Source organism: Podarcis bocagei (genome assembly GCF_964188305.1).
Source record: "Podarcis bocagei genome assembly, chromosome: 3".
Classification (NCBI taxonomy): Eukaryota; Metazoa; Chordata; class Lepidosauria; order Squamata; family Lacertidae; genus Podarcis; species Podarcis bocagei.
In genome coordinates this window covers 54,808,631-54,829,818 of record NC_138127.1, presented here as the reverse complement: position 1 = coordinate 54,829,818, position 21,188 = coordinate 54,808,631, and the positions used below count along the sequence as shown (strand labels likewise).

Here is a 21,188-nt window from a genome sequence, read left to right as displayed (position 1 = left end):
ATAGTCAATCTAAAATATATATATGAGAATTTCTATTCATGAAATTAAAGCACTGACACTAAATCCACATTCAATTTAGTCCAGTTCAGGAGCCATTACAAGCCTTAGATTCACAACAACAAGCCATGCTGTGTGAAAGACCCTTAAAAACCAAAATAAACAATGCTTCCTAAATAAAAATTTCTAGTACAACATGTTTACAAAGGGCATACACTTGCTCAGCACTTAGAATTATTTCTGTAAGTTGTCTTTATTTGATTTTATAGAGTATATAAAACAATTATAACAGATAAAAATTTAAAAAGCACTGAGAAATTTTCTTCTGTTCATTCATGAACAGATTACATTATTATACTGTACCTCTTAATCTGCTTCTGCTGCTCTTTTGGCACTGGAAACTTAAAATATTACCAGGTTGAATCTCCAACTCTTAAGAATCAATACATGCTGCCCCTTCAGGAAAAGGTGTCTGGATCTTATGTGTAAAGCCTGAATAGTGAGCTAAAAACATATTCAGATGTACTGGAGGTTCTTCACATATTCCCAAGCAGAGAATCTCAAAGTGACAGCAGACACATGCTACCAGACTTCTCTGCAGGGGGTGGCAGTTTGAGGTATCAAAAGGATTTTAAAAGAGGGGAGGGACAGGGACAGAGCCTGGCAGGCAGCAGAGGAGGAAGAATACTGAAACCTCTGGAAACGACTTAATGTCCTTGGCTTCAGTACCTTGTTTGGAAACAGCTTTGGGGATTTTGTGGCACTCTCACCACCGGCTATATTTCTCACAAAAAGAACTATTTAAAAACATGTAAACATTGAATGATAAATTATATATCTTAACTAAATGCTACAAAAACAGTGAATTCCATTTTGATGCTCAAAGCACACGTGCTTTCCCTCCTCTCTATGAGAACGTAAGTAGCTTTAGACCTGTATAAATTAAAGGTGGTGGTGTGCTTTTAATTAATTCATGCTCCCCCACTGAGTTAAAGACCTCGCACAGGGCAAGCAACTCTCTACTGCAGATAGAAAAGGCTGAGGCAAAAACCTCACATTGAACAGCCGATTCTAAAAATAAATGGTGGTCCAGTGCATTTTTAAAAAATCAGAAATTAACTTACAATAGACTCTGTGATGATATGCTACATCAAAAACAAAAAAGCAAGAGTATCTTCTCACACACATTTTAATAGCTGATATTCTACAAGTAAAGGCTATTGAGGAGTACAGTGGTGCCTCGCAAGACGAAATTAATTCGTGCCGCAAGTCTCTTCGTCTTGCGGTTTTTTCGTCTTGCGATGCACGGTTTCCCATAGGAATGCATTGAAAATCAATTAATGCGTTCCTAGGGAAACCGCCTTCAGACCAGGTCCGGGGACAGTCTGTCCCCGGACCTCTTCTGAAGGCTGGGGGGGGGGACAAGGGCTTTTCTTCCCACCCCCAGCATTTTAAAAAACCCTGGGACAGCGGAGGACTTCTCCGCTGTCCAGGGCGATCTTAAAATGCTGGCGGGCGGCATTTTAAAATCGCCCCGGACAGCGGAGGACTTCTCCGCTGTCCGGGGCGATTTAAAAGCCCCTGGGAAGGCAGGCAGGGGGGACAAAGACTTTCGCCCCCTGCCCGCCTTCAGAAGGTGTTCCCGCCCCCCGCCCCACTTCGGAACAGCTTTCCGAAGTGGGGCGGCTGGGGCAGGTGTCCCCGCCCCCCCCGCCCCACTTCGGAACAGCTTTCCGAAGTGGGGCGGCTGGGGCAGGTGTCCCCGCCCCCCCGCCCCACTTCGGAACAGCTTTCCGAAGTGGGGCGGCTGGGGCAGGTGTCCCCGCCCCCCCTCCCCACTTCGGAACAGCTTTCCGAAGTGTCCCCGCCCCCCCTTCGGAACAGCGTTTTAAAATGCTGGGGGTCGGGAGCGAAGCGCTGCCGACCCCCAGCATTTTAAAACCTTCCCGGGACACGGGGAGATTTTAAAATGCTGGGGGTCGGCAGCGCTTTGCTCCCGACCCCCAGCATTTTAAAATCTCCCCGGGACAGAGACTTCTCTGCTGTCCCTTGGAGATTTTAAAATGCTGGGGGTCGGCAGCGAACGCTTCGCTCCCGCCCGCCAGCATTTTAAGATCGCCCGGGGCAGGCGGGGGGGAAGGCAGGCGGGGGGGAGCAAAGACTTTTGCCCCCTGCCGGCCTTCAGAAGAGGTCCTCTTCTGAAGGCCGGCTGTGGGCGAAAGTCTTTGCTCCCGACCGCCAGCATTTCCCTATGGGCTTTCGTCTTGCGATGCAAGCCCATAGGGAAATTCGTCTTGCGAAGCGCCTCCAAAACAGAAAACCCTTTCGTCTTGCGGGTTTTCCGTCTTGCGAGGCATTCGTCTTGCGGGGTACCACTGTATATGGCTGGAAAAGGCAATTTAATCTGACCATTTTGATTTGCTCCTAAGACCGGATGCTGCAAGCAGCCCACTCAGGACAAAAGAAATCCCAAAATGTCAGTAAATGTGTAAAAGTAAAAAGGTAAAGGTAAAGTAAAAGCGTAATTCCCCCCCCCGCCCCCAACAATAATCTCAGTTGCCCAAAGAAGAAATGATGACTACTTTCAGTGAAGACTTTTCTGTAATGCTATTCAGGGATAAGATATGTAAGAAAGTGATGGCAACACCCACTTGGTAGTACTCTAGTATCCTAAGCAAGATATGTCCCCACCGAATTATCGAACCATTACTTTAGGTGTATGCTATGTCTGTCACTGGGGCAGTAAGTATCATCCAATAGGATAAATACAGGTAACAAAATCATAGGAAGATTATATTAATGATAACTAGAAGTGTTGAAGCACCTCAAGAGCTTCAGCAATCCTTCAATAACTGCTGTCTGTAAACCAGGAGTTGGCAAGGTTTACCTCGCCTGGGCCAGTTCACTCCAGTGGAGAACCCTCTGTGGGCCGGATCGTGTGTGTGTGTGTGTGTGAGTGCATGCAGCCGCGATTTCCGGTGTCTGAGCATGCAGAAGCGAGTCCCTGCACTGTGCCGGTTTAGCGCAGCACGCGGGGACTCGCCAAGCGGGCGGCTCGGTTTGGGGGTAGCTCGTGGGCCGGTTAAACGACCCCCGTGGGCCACTTGTGGCCCATGGGCCTTAGGTTGCCTATCCCCCTTAGTCACTTTGGTCTGTTAATTCACCTTTGTCTCTCCTCCTTTTAATGTAAGACCTCCACTGAAATTGTTTCACCTGTTTCCTTGCAATAGTGGCCACATTCGTATAAAAAACCCCCATGAATTAAGGGCTATAAAGCTCTTTCCTACTTAATTAGGGAACAGAAGGAAATGTAGGACAAACCTATAAACTGAGGTTGCAATTTTTTTATCCATTACTGAATCATTTGACGGTGGAATCCACACCACTTCCAAGGAGGAGGTGGTGACACCCCCCCCCTTAAGAGCACCTCCCTGGACCCATAAGTGTTAAACAACAATACTCAGTGATGAATTTCCCCGTTTGGGGCAAGGTGATCTAGAGGGTGGTAGCTGTCTATCTGAATCCATGGCAATGTAACAATCTAGCCTGGTTGATGGCCTTTGTTCTCCTTGACCTCTTGGCAGGCATAAATACTACTGACAATGGTACTCTTCTGGAGCAGCTCATGGATATGGGGTTTGAGGGCCTTGTACTCTAGTGGATCTACCCCTACCTTCAAGGTGGTTTCCTGAAAGTAGTTTTGGCAGTCCACTGTTTGGTGCCATGGGAGCTGTCTTGTGCTGTCCCACAAGGTTCCGTTTTGTTCCCCATGCTGATGTATGATGTCATCAGAGATTAGTAGTGAGGTGTCACCAATATGCAAATGGCACCAAACTCTCTCTCTTACATCTGAATCAGGAGAGGTGGTGGAGGTGTGTGACCAGTGTTTGCAATGGTGGTGGGCTGGATGAAGCTCAAACTGAAGCTCAATCTTGAAAAGACAGAGGTGTTGATGTGTTCCTAGTTCTCAAGTCTGGGAGGTGAGCCTGTTCTGGATGCGGTTGTGTTCCCCTGAAAGAACATATCCATAGCTTGTGACTACTCTTGAATCCAACTTCACCATTGGAGGATCAGAAGGCCTCAGCAGCTAGCAATCCCTATTTTCAGCTATGCCTCCTTCACCTATTACAGGCCTTTTGGATAGAGGGGTGTGAAGAATGCTCAAACATGTCAAATGGTTAAAAATGCAACAGCCACATTACTGCCTGGGTTTCCATTTACAACCCACACAACCACTGTTTTTAAAACAGGTGCAGTGATTGCTAGTTTATTTCTGGGCCCAATCCAACCAGCTCACCTAAGTACATAAAGCCCTAAACAACTTAAGCGCCTGTCAGGGCTGCCTCAGGTCTCAGCTCACAAAAGACCAACGCCAAGTTCTTCTTATATACAAGGACGTTTATTGGAGTTCATTATTGGTTCCACAACCGAGGCGTGCAGCCCCGCGTCTCTTAGCCTTAGACGTTAGAAGTCCCCTCTGAATCGGTCCCTCCCCTACACCAGTTTAATAAGCTAACGCTGCTCCACCTTTTTCTCTCTTTCCTTTTCCGCAGGGTCTTTCTGCCTGCCGGGGTTCCTCCCCTCCTGGATTGTCCTGAAGCGGAATCTCCAGACTGCTCCTCCCCCCTCCTGCGGGCTTTGGGTCCTGGCTCCTCCCCCGGGCTCCCTGTTCTTCCGCGCGCCTCCTCATTTGAACTTGGTGCGCACGCCCAACCTCTGACCTTCCTTTTGACAGTTATGCTACTCCCCTCACTGCCCTCCTCCTCTTCCGGGAGAACGGCTTGCTCTGATCCCTCCCCTTTCTCTGTCGCCGGAGCTGCTCCCTCTGACACACTGGAACCTCCCCCCCCTTCACTGTGCTCTGGTGGAGAGGCTGGCCCTGATTCCCAGCTGCCGCTTTGGGGTCCCCTGCTGGCCCCCCGCTCCTGGCACTTTCCCCCTGGGGCTCCCCTTGCCCTTACCACAGGCGCCCCCTTCTGGGAATCCTCTGATTCACTGGAGAGACTCATGGAATCTCTTGCGTCATTGCTATCCTCTTCCTCGCTGTCCTGGGATTCCTCTCCATCGCTCTCCATTTCCTGCCTTCCCTGTGCCTCTGTCCCTGTACCCCTGACAGCGCCAAACAGCTGAGATGCATCTGGGTCAGCCCTTGTGTAGTTTCTGTCTTATGCTGAAATATGTACCACTTCATTCTGGCCTTTCACACTTGAGATAACTATTCTGGCAAGTCACTTTGCGACTTCAATTTGTTCTAAAGTGTTTTCAGTATTGTATTTTTAAATTGCTGTAACCCACCCTCAGACCTCATGGAGAAGGGTGGCTAAGAACCTGAATACATAATAAAATAATAGTAAGAGTTATGAAAAACAGAGGAGACTATCTGGAGTTTCCACGCTGACAACTTACAAAACAGATGGATGAGTACACAATAGCCAATACTGTACAGATTGGGTGGGGATTAACCTACCGCCAACCATCCCAATCAGGGCATATGCTGTGTTTGGTTGCATTTTGCCTGGATATTGCTGGTAAGAAAGAGTGTAAGAAGATCTCGGCAAGATCAGACCAAAGGCCTGTAGTCAAGCATTCTGTTCTCACAGTGGCCAGCCAGACATCCATATCACCCACCAACCAGACACAAGCACAATCATAGTCTGCCACTCAAGTTCCTCAGCGACCAGAATTCATGGTCTTGTGTCCCGCCTCATGATGCCTAGAAGTTATCTTTCTAGAGATCCTTACTACCCTTTAGGAATTTTTAAGTATGGCTACAGTATTTTGCTTTATACAATTAAATCTCTGGAAATGATAGTAACCTTTTAATTTTATTGGCAAATGGAAAATGTGTGGGTGATAACACAAAATATACAAGTTTACTCCAAAATGTTTTCTATATTTTTGCATACCACAGTAATGTTTTGCTGTAGTCAGCCAAAAACTCAGAAATCTGTTTTCAAGCAACAGCTACAGCTGATTAACAAGGAATTTCATTTGCACCCTATCACACTGTACAAATTAATTTCTTTTCTCTTCTTTTTTGAAGAATATCTGTTGAATTCATACAGTGCTTCTTCAAAACTGGTTGCTTTTCTCCTTTGAAAAACACATAAGAAAATGCATACCTTTTAAAAAAATTAAGGCATTATTATTTTAAATAGATACCCTTGGTTTTCTAAGCGTTGTCATCAAACTCAGCCACTACACTTACAAAGGGAATAAAAGCTTAGCTTATTGTTACAAAAAAATAGACCATAATAAAGGTACAACTGAGCAACCAGCAGCCAGAAACTATTACTCCAAACAAACAAAATAGCCTCTCAAACTTCTCTCTTTACAGTTCTTTTTCACAGCATCCAAATCAGCAGCTTATCTTTGTCAGTGAATTATTCTTTCCTCTGCCAGGCAGGAGAGCTACTTGTCTGTGTATACTGCCTGTGTGTTATCTATATATGCATTCCATTTGAATCCAATTTCCTTGCATTACCTCTGCCCAGGTCAGGGATGAATGGCTGTCAAATTCCCTCAGGAATAAAAAGAAAAACCCTTTCTTCCTGAGGCAGCAAGTTTCAATTCACAGAGCACATGGCTAATCTACATATGTGAAGGTCACAGCACTTCAGTCAAGGAGGTTAAGAATGGAACAGCTCACGTAAGGGGCTGTCTTAAACATCTTGGCATGGCGCCCAACAACTGAGATTGTTGAAAAGCAATAGATAGCTTCTGGCAGCACCAAGAGTAAAAATATTTTGATCATGTGATGCCATGCAAGCAAACCACTTTGCTTCATGTGAGAAACTTTTACAGACACTAATACATACCACATTTTGAATCAACTCCAGGCACCAGCCTCCCCTCCCCCATGCTTAGTAACTGAGCTGGGGGGGGGGAATAGAAACACTAAAATGACTTCAGTGGAGGCTGATAATTTCCCAAGTTAAAAAGAAATTAATCTTACAGCAAACCCAGGGATATAAATAACAGTTAACTATAAACATCACTACAAATATCACCCTAACGGAACTCAAACTGTTTGTGCCACTGAAGTCAATTATCTTCATTTATTTAAAGGGTCTGCAAAATAAAATTAACTCTGTCCACCATAATAATTCCTCATTGTATGTACTCTGCTGAAGTTCTCAGCTCTAATGCCAGATACATTTCATTTTCATATTGTACAGTTAAGGCTTGCAGTTTCACATACAAATTAGCTTGCACACAGCCTGCTGCTTCCATGAAATATGCAAGTGGTCACTTTTAGTGTTTGTTCTCCACACCCAGACTGGAAAAATCTATATGCTTGGTTGTCCAGGTGCCTAAAAATTTGATGCTGGTGCATAAGGAATATTTTTACACCACCATTATCCCCTTGCAGGGTTTTTATTTTGCTGAGTTGGACGGAATGAAAAGAAGCCTAACTGGGAGGGGATCCTAGTAGTTATAAGGATCACACATTAAATGGAATGGGAATACATTAATTAGACAAAACATCACATTTCAAGTCTAAGACATAGGAAACAAAGCCAGAAAATTCTGAAAATGCAGGTCACCAAAAACCTTTTATTTCATTTGAAAATTAAGGGAATGGTAACTACATCAGGTGTTTTCTCAGCACCACAGTTATACATAAAACCTAACTACCTATTCAACTGAAGAAAACTGTTTTAAAAACAAGGAACTGAAGGTAAGAAATCAGCACCAAGTTTACTGGCCCAGCTACTGTATGCTTAGTACCGGGCACAAATCATGATTGCACCTTATCATAAACCATGCTATTAACCCAATATTGAAAGTGCATTATTACAACACTGCAAGCACATCTCCTGAATTTGGATGCTATGCCAAACTGCGAAGACTCCAGTCTCCCAAATACCCCCTTTTCCAGCCTATCTTTTCGCCTCTCACAATATGCAATTACATTGATTAGCAATGAACCCAACACATGCCTACTCAGGAGGAAGTCCCTTTGAGTCTCTGGATAGGGGGTTGCATTTGCCTTGTTGGACCACATCTTGTACAGTGGTACCTTGGGTTAAGAACTTAATTCATTCTGGAGGTCCATTCTTAACCTGAAACTGTTCTTAACCTGAGGTGCCACTTTAGCTAATGGGGCCTCCAGCTGCTACTACGTGATTTCTGTTCTCATCTTGAAGCAAAGTTCTTAACCCGAGGTACTATTTCTGGGTTAGCGGAGTTTGTAACCTGAAGCGTCTGTAACCCAAGGTACCACTGTATATGTTTGCTATAAATTGGGATAGATCTGTTCAACTGACCACTTCTTCTTGAGAGGACAAAAATCCAGCAATGGTGACAAAACAATCTTTATATTTTCCAAAACACATGAGATGCTGGTACGCATGCTCCCAGGTTTTTCTGACAGTTTTCCACAAATCTGCACAATCCTCTTTAAACTATTGAGGTGAGGCATAAAAGCAATTTTGGAATTTGGTATAAAGCATTATACATTGCAATTCTGTGTGTATATACTCAACAAATATATACTACAGTTACAGATCTAGTAAAATTATTTTTACTCACAAGTAAGTCCCACTTTGCTTAATGGGACTCACTCCTAGGAAAGCATACACAGGATTGAAACCCTAAAGGGGAATACTGAAGTTCATATGCTATTTCCCCTGGAAAAACTGTGCACACCTAAAGATTGTAGGGTTAGATTTCTCAATTAATAGTATTTTTCATCATATATGTTCCTATGCCATTTTAACAAACTCACTGACTCATAAGTACAATTCATACAGCTCTGGTATTCTGAACTTTCATCACAAAAATTAGGCTCTCTCATTTCATTCTGGAAATTAAAATTGACAAAAAAATGGATTTCAGTCAGGAACTGTCTGGAGTAGATATGGACCTGCACTACAAAATCATACTTTGAAAGGTTTCTTTCTTGCCAAAAGATTTATTCTAACGACTCTTGTCACTCAAATAATCAAATCTGCTTTAAAGACTCTTCTGTACCTATGAAACACAACTGCAAACAATTGGGCCCATTCCTATTTTGCAGGATATTTCAAGGCTAGCATTGTCAGAAAAGATCAAATTGTAATTTAGATCAACATCAAGCTATACAAAGTTTTAGTTGAAATAAATATTTATTATGAAATCATTTAACTTCTGTGTGAAAAAGCAAGACCAAGTCATGTTTTAGTATGCAAAATATAGTAGATTTACTTGTGTAAGTAAGCTATGGAGCCACAGCACTAGGAAGAAAAATACCTTGCATGACATTCAGGAAAACTGAAGTAGAAACAAGCTATTTAGCAATGCAGTCTTAGACCATAAGGCCAAACATTTTACATTTCCTCAATGTTAAACAAAGGATCTCCAGAGAAGAGAAGAAAATCCCACTGAAAATACCTGTTCAAAAAGATTCTCAAAAAATTTAAGTACGTTGTTTTGGAGAAACAATTGGCTTAAACCCTTTCATTGCCAATAACAGACATAATCGGTTTGCCATTGCAATCAATAAGACTTAGGTTTACCTAATTGCAAAATGCAGCTATTCATTAGTTTCCTCTACAACTAATTAATTTATCTGAACAGTCATTATATTAAAAAATTCCCAATCTGATATCCTATCATACTATCACAAAACTCAAGCGCAACAAGCTGAACAGAAAAGGTGTAAAAAAACCAGCTGCTATGAAATACAGAAGACTGTGGATCTAACTCATAAAGCTCAGATAAGGAAGACTAGTATTTGATAGAGGGATTGATTTGGCTTTGTATCTTTCTACAGTCCCTTGTTTATTAATTCTCAGTTGTTCTGTAACCTGTTGTTATTAAGAAGGCAGAGGAATCAACAAAACTAAGGCTGCAATCCTAACCATGTTTACTCAGATGTACATTCCACTTAATCCAAGAGGTTTACCCCTGGGTATGTAGAGTTAGGACTGTAGGCTAAGTAATATAATACTGGGTGCAAGTGTCTTCACGACATATTTATCCAGCCTATAAAACTGAGTAGCAGCCTCAGTCCTTCTAGAAATTAGATAGATAGATAGATAGATAGATAGATAGATAGATAGATAGATAGATAATACATAGATATGGACAGTAAGCCTATACATAATGGATCATTTTTTAAAGAGAAAGCAGATGTAGATCACAAAATCCAGAATTCACATACTTAAACAGAAGTTCTAAATATTGAGAGGAAAGGGAGAGGGTAAATAAGTTATGTCCATAAAATAAGTAAAATTCTAGTACAAAAGGACATCAAATACAAGATAAAATAGGATGTTATTTAAACTATGTTAGATACTATTTTTTCCTTCTTGAAATATTACTTTTTCTTCACATATCATAGAATTTCTCTATTTCACCAAAACTACAGAAAAGTGTTTGTTATAAACCATTTCCTCTTTTTTATTATTTATTAAAGCAGATGTGACCAAAACCATCATATAAACTACTCAATTAACATACCATAATATAAAAATGCAATAACTTCACATTACAGAATACCTGTTTTATTTTTAGAAGTACTGTAGATATTGCATACTGAAAACATTTTTACACTATAATTTAAATAATTTTATCCAACTTTTTGTCCATTATATAAATTACAAAACAACATATATTCTGACTTGCAATCCCACAGAGCACAATTTCTATTACGGTCCTCTTAACACTAATCAGGACTTTATATGGCAAAAATTATCTTCTGCCAAGCCAACTGAATATATAGTAAGCATCATCGTGGGAGATGAACAAGGCAAATACAGGTATCATTCTTATTTTAACTATGGTTCTAATGCTTGTTTGTTCATTGATTTATCTACACCTCTTGCCAAACCAAAATTTCTAGTCTGATCTTCCCTTAAAACAGTAATGTGGCATTCAATATCCTCTGTCTTTTACACATTTTCATCTTGTTAAGATTATCTGAAATGCTCCATTTTGTAATTGAATCTAAAATAGTTCTAAGTATCAAATTAAGCCCTCAGACATGCATGTGGAATATAGTTTTAACAGTATTTTGCATCAGCTGACACCCTTGCACAGGTGTCGCTGAATGTGTAATCTGGAAAAAAGATACATACACATTTTGTATTATAGGATTATTTCAAATTTGAGACGATTATCCAAACATACAGAACATATATCTAGCTTTGCATGACCATTTAAATTTTTTGCATGTCAAATGTGAGCAAAATAAATGTATTCTCATAAAAAACACACTACACTGAAATCATGCTGTGCTCAGAAACTGTCCCTGTTTAATCTGTCAGCTCTCTTAACAATTATATAGGAACATCTGATGATGCATCAGAAGAGTGGACTCAAGTCCACTAAAGCTTATGTCATAGCAACCTTTTAAAGTGCCATTAAAACACATTGTTGTTTTTGCTGCAACAGACTAATAGCTACTGCTTTGGAAGTTTTAAGCATGAAGAGTATTTCAATTTAGAAATATTTTTTAAAGTATTGCAATGGGTCCCAAGTTAAGCTGCAACATAATTACCTGGGGATGTTAACATAATGTCATGCTTTACAGTGCTTGGTATAACATGTCTCCATGTATTCCCCCATCCAAACGTCTTATCTGGGGGCAAACAAGCAGCAGTTTAGCCCATATGTATAAATCATCTTTAATTTGTGGTTTCAGTAATAGGAATGGTTTGTGGCAGCACTTAAGAGACTTAAATTCAGAATATATATTTATATTTGAACCTGGCTCTAAATTTGTATACAGGTCCTTTACAGACAATTCAACCAGAAATGCATTATATAAATAAATGCATATTTCTTTTTAAAGTGTCTCATTTTCATAAACAAGCATTACTTTTGTAATTACTCATATCTACATTGATACTCCTCATATGTTTCATCTTGAAGGCGGCTGTACAGCCCTGAAAGATGGCTTACAAAACCTAAATAAATTAAGTAAGCATTCCTATCTGAGCGGTGGGCAATACATGACAACAGTCTACTCAATGGAACCCAAATTAATGCTACCCCAATTTTAAAAACAAATTTTAAAGCCACTGAGGCGTGTTGGCAAAGTAAACCTGAATTAATTCAAATAGTACCCTAAACATAAAAAAAGCATTTTGGAGCTATATAAATAGCCCCAAAATTGAAAAATTCATATTTATCATATGACATTATAATCACAATACTGAAATTTATTCCAATGGGTTAGCCTACCACAGCTAAACACTGCTGGGATCTGAAATTCTCAAGCCTTGAGCAGGCACAGCAAGTGAGGTACCACTGCTTTACATATCCACAGAGAATCTTTAGTGCCTCCTAATACATGGCACATTTTAAAATAGCACTAAAATGCAAGGCAATTTTGATGCTTTAACAAGCTTGAGGGGCAGTTATATGAACAAAAAACCCCAAATAAAAGCCATATACTACATAACTTGCAGCAGATTAACATTTCAGGTCACTCGCCCTGAACTTAATATGCTTAAGTAAGCACAATGAACATGACTAAAAATATTCCAAGTGTCTAGTCACCATTGTACCTAGAGATTTCACCACCACTCCCCAATTTTGTGCTCCCTCCACCCCCCCCAAAAAACCTGACATGCTTTTTTTTCAGTCACAGCATTAAGAAAATACACACAAGGATTTGAAACAACTATCCGCGTTTAAGCTTCATACAAAATTCTAGAACACTGATCGACCCAATCTACAAAAGTAAAGTAAGTTTTGTGCTTGGGCACAAATCTGATTCTGTATAGGCCCAGAGGTGTTTTTATCATCATATATCAATTGTCATCAGTATATATGCTATTCCTGTAAACACATTCTAAATAAATAATTGGGGTCATTAGCTGCTTGGTAGGTGGAAAAGAAGGTACCCCTCTGTACTTGGGCTTCTACTAGATGGAGAACATCCTTGGAAGCAGTACTTTGCACTCCCTGCTGCTGTTGCATGAAGGTCCCAGGGCTGAGGCCTTTGTTTTAATGAAGCATTTTCATCTAATATGCATGGGTTTTCTTTATCCTGTCTAAATACATTTATTAGATATATATTTTTCAGAAGGAAAACAAACACAAGATTTAGCCTTGTCTCTAACATTGAAGACAGTGGAAAGGCTGTTCAAAATGAACTAATTTACCACTGTTGTTACATGCAGCACTTGCATATAAATTCCTACGGAAAACTCAGTATTCCATCATTCTTAGCACACTGCAGCCTGTAGTGTACACACTGATCCCCTCCGTGTTAATAATATAATTAGCAGTAACAAGAGATGCTACTAATTTCTTGGTATTGCTCTTTTACAATATATTCTAGATGGAGAATCGTGGTCCCAAACCGACATCTGAAAAGGAGTAATTTTCTCCCATTAGTATACTGATAATCTATAGACATCCAGCTGACATTTATCAGAAAGTCTCCAAATACTGGGTTCTGGTCCCACTATCCTTATTTAAGACAAAGCTCAGACAAAATAGGATGCAGCTGGCATAAACACGAGTTGCAGAGAGGGAAGCAGCTTCTTTTATAGATACACAGTCTCCATAGCAAGAAGAATGCATTAAAAAAATCAGCTATTAAACAGATTTTTCTAATAACTAGCCAGTATTTTGTCAAATTAGTTATTCAATGAAAAACATGGTGATAAAAGGAAACATGTACTATTGCACTTTATGTGCCTATATCTAACGTGAATTATATCCCTGGAATGTGAGCTCTAATGAACTGAGTCATGTGACTTCTGCTGTTCATGCCATACAGTCACAAAACTAGTAAATAATAAAATAATAGTTGATGAGATTTGTGTGTCACTCCTAAATGTATTATCATAGACCTTATTTGCAGGAAGACTAATGCTGCAAAGCTGAAGAACACACTTGAACTGGACTTTATCTGTGTTCCTTCCTTTTTCTGCAATAGGAGAGCCCTTTGTAGCTGGCAAGTGCTATGAAAAATAACAACCAAATTTTATTTAAATGGGTTTTTAAAACAAATGAGATAGAATACTTGGTCATGGTAGAATATCTCCCCACATATTAAAAACACAAGTAGACACCAATAAGTAATAACGTCATAAAGCTTTCAGGTAGTGTATTGTATTCTATCTTCTTTTATTTTACAGGGAAGGTTAAAGTGGTTATGATTAGAATCACCAATTACCTTGTGAACATCTGTACAAATATAGCTATACATTAATATGCACACACATGTGCATTTTTAAACAGATATAGCACACATATATTTGGCTAGGTATTAAACCCAATATACTCACATGAGATGGTAAGTATTCTATTCTATACATTAAGACTATACAGAGCGTTCATCCACAGGAATACAATAGCAAAAGTGTATATTTATACTTTTAAGAATTTTATGTATAACGAAGTAACTGGTTTATTATTTTTTTGCCTTCATTACATTGTTATTTTAAAAGAACTACCAGTTTACCTCCATTATCTTCTTAATTACATGTATCAGTTGGAAAGATGTTAAATTGTAATAAAATGAGGGGGGGAATACTAATGATCAATGTTCATCACAAATACTATGTAAAGTATCAAAGAAAAGAATGTTGCCAGAATATGTATTATAAATCACATCCTACATAATAGTACCAAACAGATATTTGCTACTACAAGCAGGATATGAACAAGTTAAATGCAAACTATGTTCATTCCAAGATTCATAAGGACATTATGATTTTGTTCTCATTCCAATAAATAATAAATAATTGTAACACCTATTGGGGATAAATAAGACACAACAGTAACACGCATCTACAATCCTCCTTGCTATGCCTTTTCTACCTATTAAAGCTGTATGTTTTAAATAGTCTATTGTTTAAAACAAAGGAGACAAAGCAAATCTTTTAAAATTGATTATGAGATTACACATACATATCTTCATTACCTAATGGTTTCAACTAACCCTTTTGTCTCAGAAAATTCAAAAGAGTAAAAGATTAACTCACTAAATTCTTACTTCCCCGTAAAGGGAAAAAAAAGGGAAGAGAAACGAAAACATTAGAGAAACACACTGTAGACAATAGACAAATATGTTTTCAGTCTGTTCAAGGTTCAAATTATTTTTCTCAGGTTAACCCATCAGTCACTACTGCAGTCACTGTCTACTCTAGGACATAATCATTTAAAAATGTATTTTACTCTGAAACCAAGCTTTGAGAGTCCCCAAAGACTGTATGTGGGAATTTATTTCTTCTACCACTGTTCCTGAAAGCATATTCAAAGATTTAACAGTCCATAATAACATCATCTTGTTAAGGATAGAAAAGGTCCCCAATAAAACTTAAATATATTGTTACTCCTTTAACATAATTCACTTCCTTAAAAATCAAAGCATAAGCTTGTATTTTATTTTTTATATCAACAGAACTAAATGAAGCATGATGCCTGCTGTTTCTAATCAATGAAATCCAAATGCAGAACAGATTTTTTAAAAATATCTATGGTTTTCTGGATTTTTAAAAAATCATTTTAAACAAAAAAGTGACAACATTATATATCCTTGGTTAATACAAGAGGTCACATATCTAAAGATATTGGAGACACAAACCTCATAACAAGTACACAAATAAAGCTAATGCCACTAAATATATATTGCATTAAAAATAAGTAATGTATAATACTATGCAAAATGAGTATGAATGTAGAATACAGTCAAACAAATGCAGATTACAGCATAGATTTTCCACAAGATGTTCTACTACAATTTCACTTGTTTAAAAAAGCCCTAATAGTTTAAATAAAAACCAATTGTTAAAAGATTTATCCATGTCATCAAAATAAAGAAAATCTTCAACGTTGATTAACAAGAAAACTACACATAAATTTAAACAGTGAAGATCCAATGATCACCTAAAACATTCTTTTTTAAAAAAGATTGTCTTTTAAACATAACAGTCCCTTGTTTGCTGAATCCTTCTTAACCTCAACTATCAAAAGATGCCTGCCAATTATTTCAGCTTCTTCTAAGAATGCGTAACCTTGCATCTGTGAGCAAAAGTGCTCAGTTATTATTTGTGGCAAGAATTTTTGTGACTGTACTGCTCAGCAATTCTATTTACATCAGCAATGCTAAATGCCCAATGGTGAGAGAGGAGCCAATCAGATGGCAGATTAGATGTCAACTCAGAGGCAGCTGTCTGGAGACTATTACAGCCAGTTTACCTCCACAATTCAAATTCCAAACCTTGCAAAGGAGATCAAGTCACTCTTTAGGCTCAGACTGCCGAGCAAGAAACATCAAGAGTTCTGAGTTATTTCCTATGGTTTTAAAGGTGGCAAAAAGACAACTTTTTACGAACATCGTCCAGACATGATCTGATGCCTACTGAATTGGTAATTCACAGCCTATAACTGATCAGAAATATTGTGTAGCCTCCAGAAACACTAACTGTTGATCTCTTGCAATACTCACGCCTTTTTCGTTAGATTCTCCCCCATCAACCAACGAAGCGTAAAGTTTGCCCGTAAGGGGAGAGCAAACACAGAGACTATCTAATTATAACATTCCACATATTTTTAAACTATTTTTATATTGGTTGTGAGGACATGAGAAACATGCCAAAAGAGAAAGTCATTCGAACAACCAGGATGTGAAGGTCTTTATACTACTGTGTAGCATAGATACAACATATTTACACTGTTTTTGCTCAGTTTCAATATAAAACTCTATCCAAGCGACACTATTTTCTAATAACCTAAAAGAGAAATAGATCAAGTCAGGAAAGGAAAGAGAGTGTGATTTTGCAAGCTCTGCTGGTTATGGCATTGGTTCCTCCCTTTCCCATTCCAAAGTGATTTTCCTCTGGGCCTTGTGTGTTCAGATTTCTAATAAGTCTAGAGTGGAGCACTGGGTGGGGTACAGTGGGTCTTGTGTATTGTTCAACTGTATAAATGAAATGGTCTGATTTTAAGGAGGAAAGTCATCCCCCCTCCCCATGATGTCTTTCTGACCTAATCAGAGTCAGACACTGTGCATTATCCAACCCTGTGAGGGAGGGCAGCAAGGAGTTGAGATGGAGTAGGAGAAAAGTAAATTAGAAAGAAAGTAAAGACAGACACACACAGGCAAGTGAAACAACACACTGCTTGCTCTTTTGGGTTCTTATTGTTACCTGGCTCCTGCTGATGGTCTGTCCAGTGTTTCCAGGGCTCATAGCCGGGTGATTTCTTTGTTGTGCTGCTGCCCAGGCTGGGTTTGCACCTCCATACTGGGAACCCATGTCCTTGCCCATGCCTGCTGCTGCTGCCTGCTGGCTTCCTGGGGCGGCTGCTGCTGCTGCTACTCCCTGAGCCTGCTGCTGCGATGGGGCAGCAGTGGGGTTGGCATAATCGGGATAGCCAGTGCCATAGCTTCTCATCATGGGGCTGGGGGAAGTGAGCAGCTGGTTCAAGGTTGGGGTGGCCCCAGACGGGTGTTGGTTTTGCCCGGAGAACCTTTGGAAGCCCGCAGACCCCGACGCCTTGCCGAGGCTGCCTCCTCCGCCGCCCGGGCCCAGCATCATGCCCTGCTGGTGCTGCCTGGGGGAGTTCAGCACCCCGAAGGCAGACGAGGAGCCCCCATAGCCGCCGCCTCCTCCTCCTCCTCCCGCCGCTGCTGCTGCTGCAGCCGCCGCCGCTGCTCCTGCTCCTCCTCCAGCGTTGCTGCCGCCGCCAGGCCGGCCGTAGGCGCCCGCGTAGTGGTTGTACTGGCTGTTGGCGTAGCCTTCGTGCGAGTTGGGCAGGGGGTCCATGCTGTTGGGGGCCGCCGCGGGGTGCATTAGCCCCATCCCGGGGCTTTGTTGTCCGCCATGTTGATCAAAGCAAGGCCCAGCCCGGCTCGCTGAGGAGGCGCCTCCGCTGCTGCTGCCGCCGCCAGCGCTGCCGTAATAGCTATTAAACTCCGAGACACCCACCGCTGAGGGCCCGCCGCCGCCTCCTCCAGCGCCTCCGCCGCTGCCCGCTCCCTGAGGTGGCGGCGGTTGCTGCCCGCTCAAAGGTCCCAAGCCGGGGTGGTCGTAGCGGCTGCCGAGGTGCTGCTCGCCCATTTTGTCCGGCGGCGTCGCCGCCTCTTCGTCGCCGCCGCCGCCTTTATTCGCCAAGGGCTGGGACTGTGGCCGGCTCTGGGGCTCGGCCTGTCCCCCTAAGCCGCTGTCTTTTCCTCCATGTTGCTGCTCCATGTCTGCGCTGCTGGGCTGAGCAGCGCCGCCACCGCCGCCGCCGTTGTTGCTGCTGCCGCCGCCGCAGCCGCCGTTGTTGTTATTCTGCATCGGATGGTGCTGAGGCGGCGGCTGTTGCTGGAATTGATTTAGCTGTTGGTGTGGAAGTGCATGGTGGTGGTGGTGGTGGTGGTGAGCATGGGGGTGCTGGGCATGGAGGTGAGCTGGGTGCTGGTGCTGGGCATGGGGGTGGTGGGAAGGTGCGGCGGCGGCGGCAGGGTGATCGCCTCCGACGCTTTTCAACTTGTGGTTGGGGAGCAGCCCTGTCTCCATAGCCGGGGTAGAAGAAGAAGAAGAAGAGGAAGGTAAACCCGACGAGCTTCCAGCTTCTTTCAGAACCGATTCCGAGGAAGAACCGCTGTTGTTATTACCGGTGGCGGCGGCAGAAGTTGCATTATTGGCCATGTTCAGTTCATTCTGGTGGTGGAGGAGATGGTGGTCTACATTATTCAAGCCGCCGCTGCTGCTGCTGTTGTTAGTCCCATCTACGACCCCCAAGAGAGAGCCCGGTCCAGCAGCTCCTGCGGTGCCTGCCACGGGACCCCCAGAGCTGAGATCCTGGCTTAAGTTGCCCGGCAAACTCGGGGTTTTGCCTTTCTTGTTCGCACCCGCCGGAGCCGCTGCTACTTGCGCGGCCATGATCATTGCAACATTGCAAGGAGGTGGAGGAGAGAAATCAATTAATTCCCCTCCAGCCTGGAAAAAAATGGGCAAAACAAATGGGGGTGGGGAGGGGGAAAACCCCCCAAAAGCCCCACAATTCAGGAAACGAACAATTTAACAAAAAAAGCCTGCTGATCATTCCCTTCGCGCGCGCGCGCACACACACAACACGAATTTTTTTTTAAATGACCGAAACTCCCCTCCCCAAGTCCTTGATGGAGATTAGAAATGGTAAGAATGCCTTACGGTCTGTGCCTGTTCCTGCTGTGTGATTTCATGTTGAAAGTTTTTTGTTCAGGTTTAAATGAAACTTTTTTCTTTTCCTCTCTAACCCGGATATGGGTAAATACACGTCTGGCTGAGCCTATCTGGCCCAGCATGGCATGAGAGAGCGAGAGAAGGAGAGGGGGAGAGCGAGAGGGAGAGAGCTCTAACAACTATTATCCACTTCTCTCTGATTACTCCAGCGCACATGGAAAACGCGGACTGGAGTTTCCTTCCGCCTTCTGCTGCAGCTCTAGTGGCGATGGTAACATGCAAGAAAGAGGAGACGCACACTTCACAGCCTCTCTTCATCAGCCTCGAAAAACAGGGCAGCTGGCACAGAGCTTTGCAAAAAAAAAAAGCGTGGTGGGGGACGGATGCTGCCTTCTTTTGCTTTGTATTTTCTCGCTAAGGCGGGGGGAGTATTAAATCAAAGGTACCCCCTTGCAGCAAGGGCTGCTGTCTTCTAAAAAGAACACACACTTATTAGCTCCCCTCCCCCCAAAAAAAATCAATTTAATAAACTAAATTTGCCTCTGATGTAATTCTGCATGTTTGTTTGATTTTAAAAAGTGGTCTGGATTAAAGTGTGTAACGGCCATCTACATATGATCAAGTGCATATGATCAAACTTAGGAAGCTCTATACAGCTACCTGGGCATGTACAATATAGGGTAAATATGTGATATGAAGGCATTTCTAATTGTGCATGCAACATCTAATAGTCCTAATTGGAACTTTGCGTGCTTATTAGCATCAGAAACTAGATCCAGCCTACTTTCACATGTGGGTTTTCCTTGCTGGGTCAGGGATAATATATTTGATGGGACACTTGTTTCAGAATAAAAGTTATTCTGATTTCTTAAAAAATAAAATCATTTTTATTAGATTTTATAATTAATGTAATTTGACCTGAGATCACTTGACAAAGGGCGAGTTAAAATTAGATAAAGAAATATGTCAGTAAGGTAATTCAGGGGTCTTCAACCCGCGGCTCCGGAGCCGCATGTGGCTCTTTTACACCTTTGCCGCGGCTCTGGGGCGGATACTAGCGAGGGGAGGAGGCGCATTGTGCGCCCCGACACTCCCCACTGTGGCGGGCGCTGTACTGGCTGTGACGTTGCATGGGGGCGGTGCGTGCGTTAGTCACGCACCATTCCAACGTCACCTTCCCGCCCGCTGTCAGATCGGAGGGCAGTGGCGCGCATGCTTTAAATGTCGCAATGGTTTTGCGGCTCCCAGTTGTTGTTTTTCTTCGGAAACGGGTCCAAGTGGCTCTTTTTGTCTTAAAGGTTGCAGACCCCTGCTCTAATTGTTGATGCACAACCCTAGTAAGTGAGGCTTTGGCAGCGGGTGGGCTTGGAGGGGGGAAGCAGCTTCCCCTTTCACCTCAGGTGGAAAATCAGAATGGGCCACCCCTGAATGGAGCCACTATGGTAGCTTTCCAGCAGGTGGGTAACTGGAGGTTGGGGAGGAGCAAAGTGGTATGGGAAGTTGGTGCAGTGGAAACACACCAGCCAGCCCTGCCAGTATGTTTGCACTGCAGCCTTCTGCCTCTCCCTGCCAGTAAGCCATAGCAATCCATCTGGCAGGAAGCTGGCATTGCAATTCTGCTCCACCCAGCAAGCCATTGCACTGTATTTTTCTACTGTAGACTTGTAGGTGCTGCCCCACCCCCCTTGTCAGGACTGGTGGCATTGTTAAAAACAATCTATATAAATCTCTCTGTATAGTAAATAATGTCAGTATTTAGTCGGAAATAAATTCACTGATACAGCAGACTGTGTCCATCTAAATATGTCCATAGTTGTTACTTACAACTAACCGTAGGCATTTCAGAATAAGTCATTGGGCCTTGCTTCTGAGGATTGTGTTGTAAAAGCCCCCCCTCCCGCAAAGAATAACATGTTATCTGTTAGATTAAAGGCTCAAACCACCAAGTAGGACTGCCATGCAGTGTGACCTCCTTTGTTGTTGTTGTTTAGTCGTTTAGTCATGTCCAACTCTTTGTGACCCCATGGACCAGAGCACGCCAGGCACTCCTGTTTTCCACTGCCTCCCGCAGTTTGGTCAGACTCATGTTAG

At 42.2% G+C, this 21,188-nt stretch overlaps 1 protein-coding gene across 11 annotated transcripts in view; it reads right to left on the bottom strand.

The window, feature by feature from the left end:
• Nucleotides 1–19,310, bottom strand: part of ARID1B (AT-rich interaction domain 1B) — a 358,734-nt gene extending 339,424 nt beyond the window's left edge. For all 11 annotated transcript variants that reach the window (XM_081187405.1, XM_081187413.1, XM_081187415.1 and 8 more), the window contains exon 1: nucleotides 17,094–19,310. In XM_081187405.1, the coding sequence (XP_081043531.1) occupies nucleotides 17,094–18,821 (1,728 nt within the window). In that variant the 5' untranslated portion in view covers nucleotides 18,822–19,310. The remainder of the gene's footprint in view (nucleotides 1–17,093) is intronic.
• Nucleotides 19,311–21,188: the final 1,878 nt, after the last annotated feature.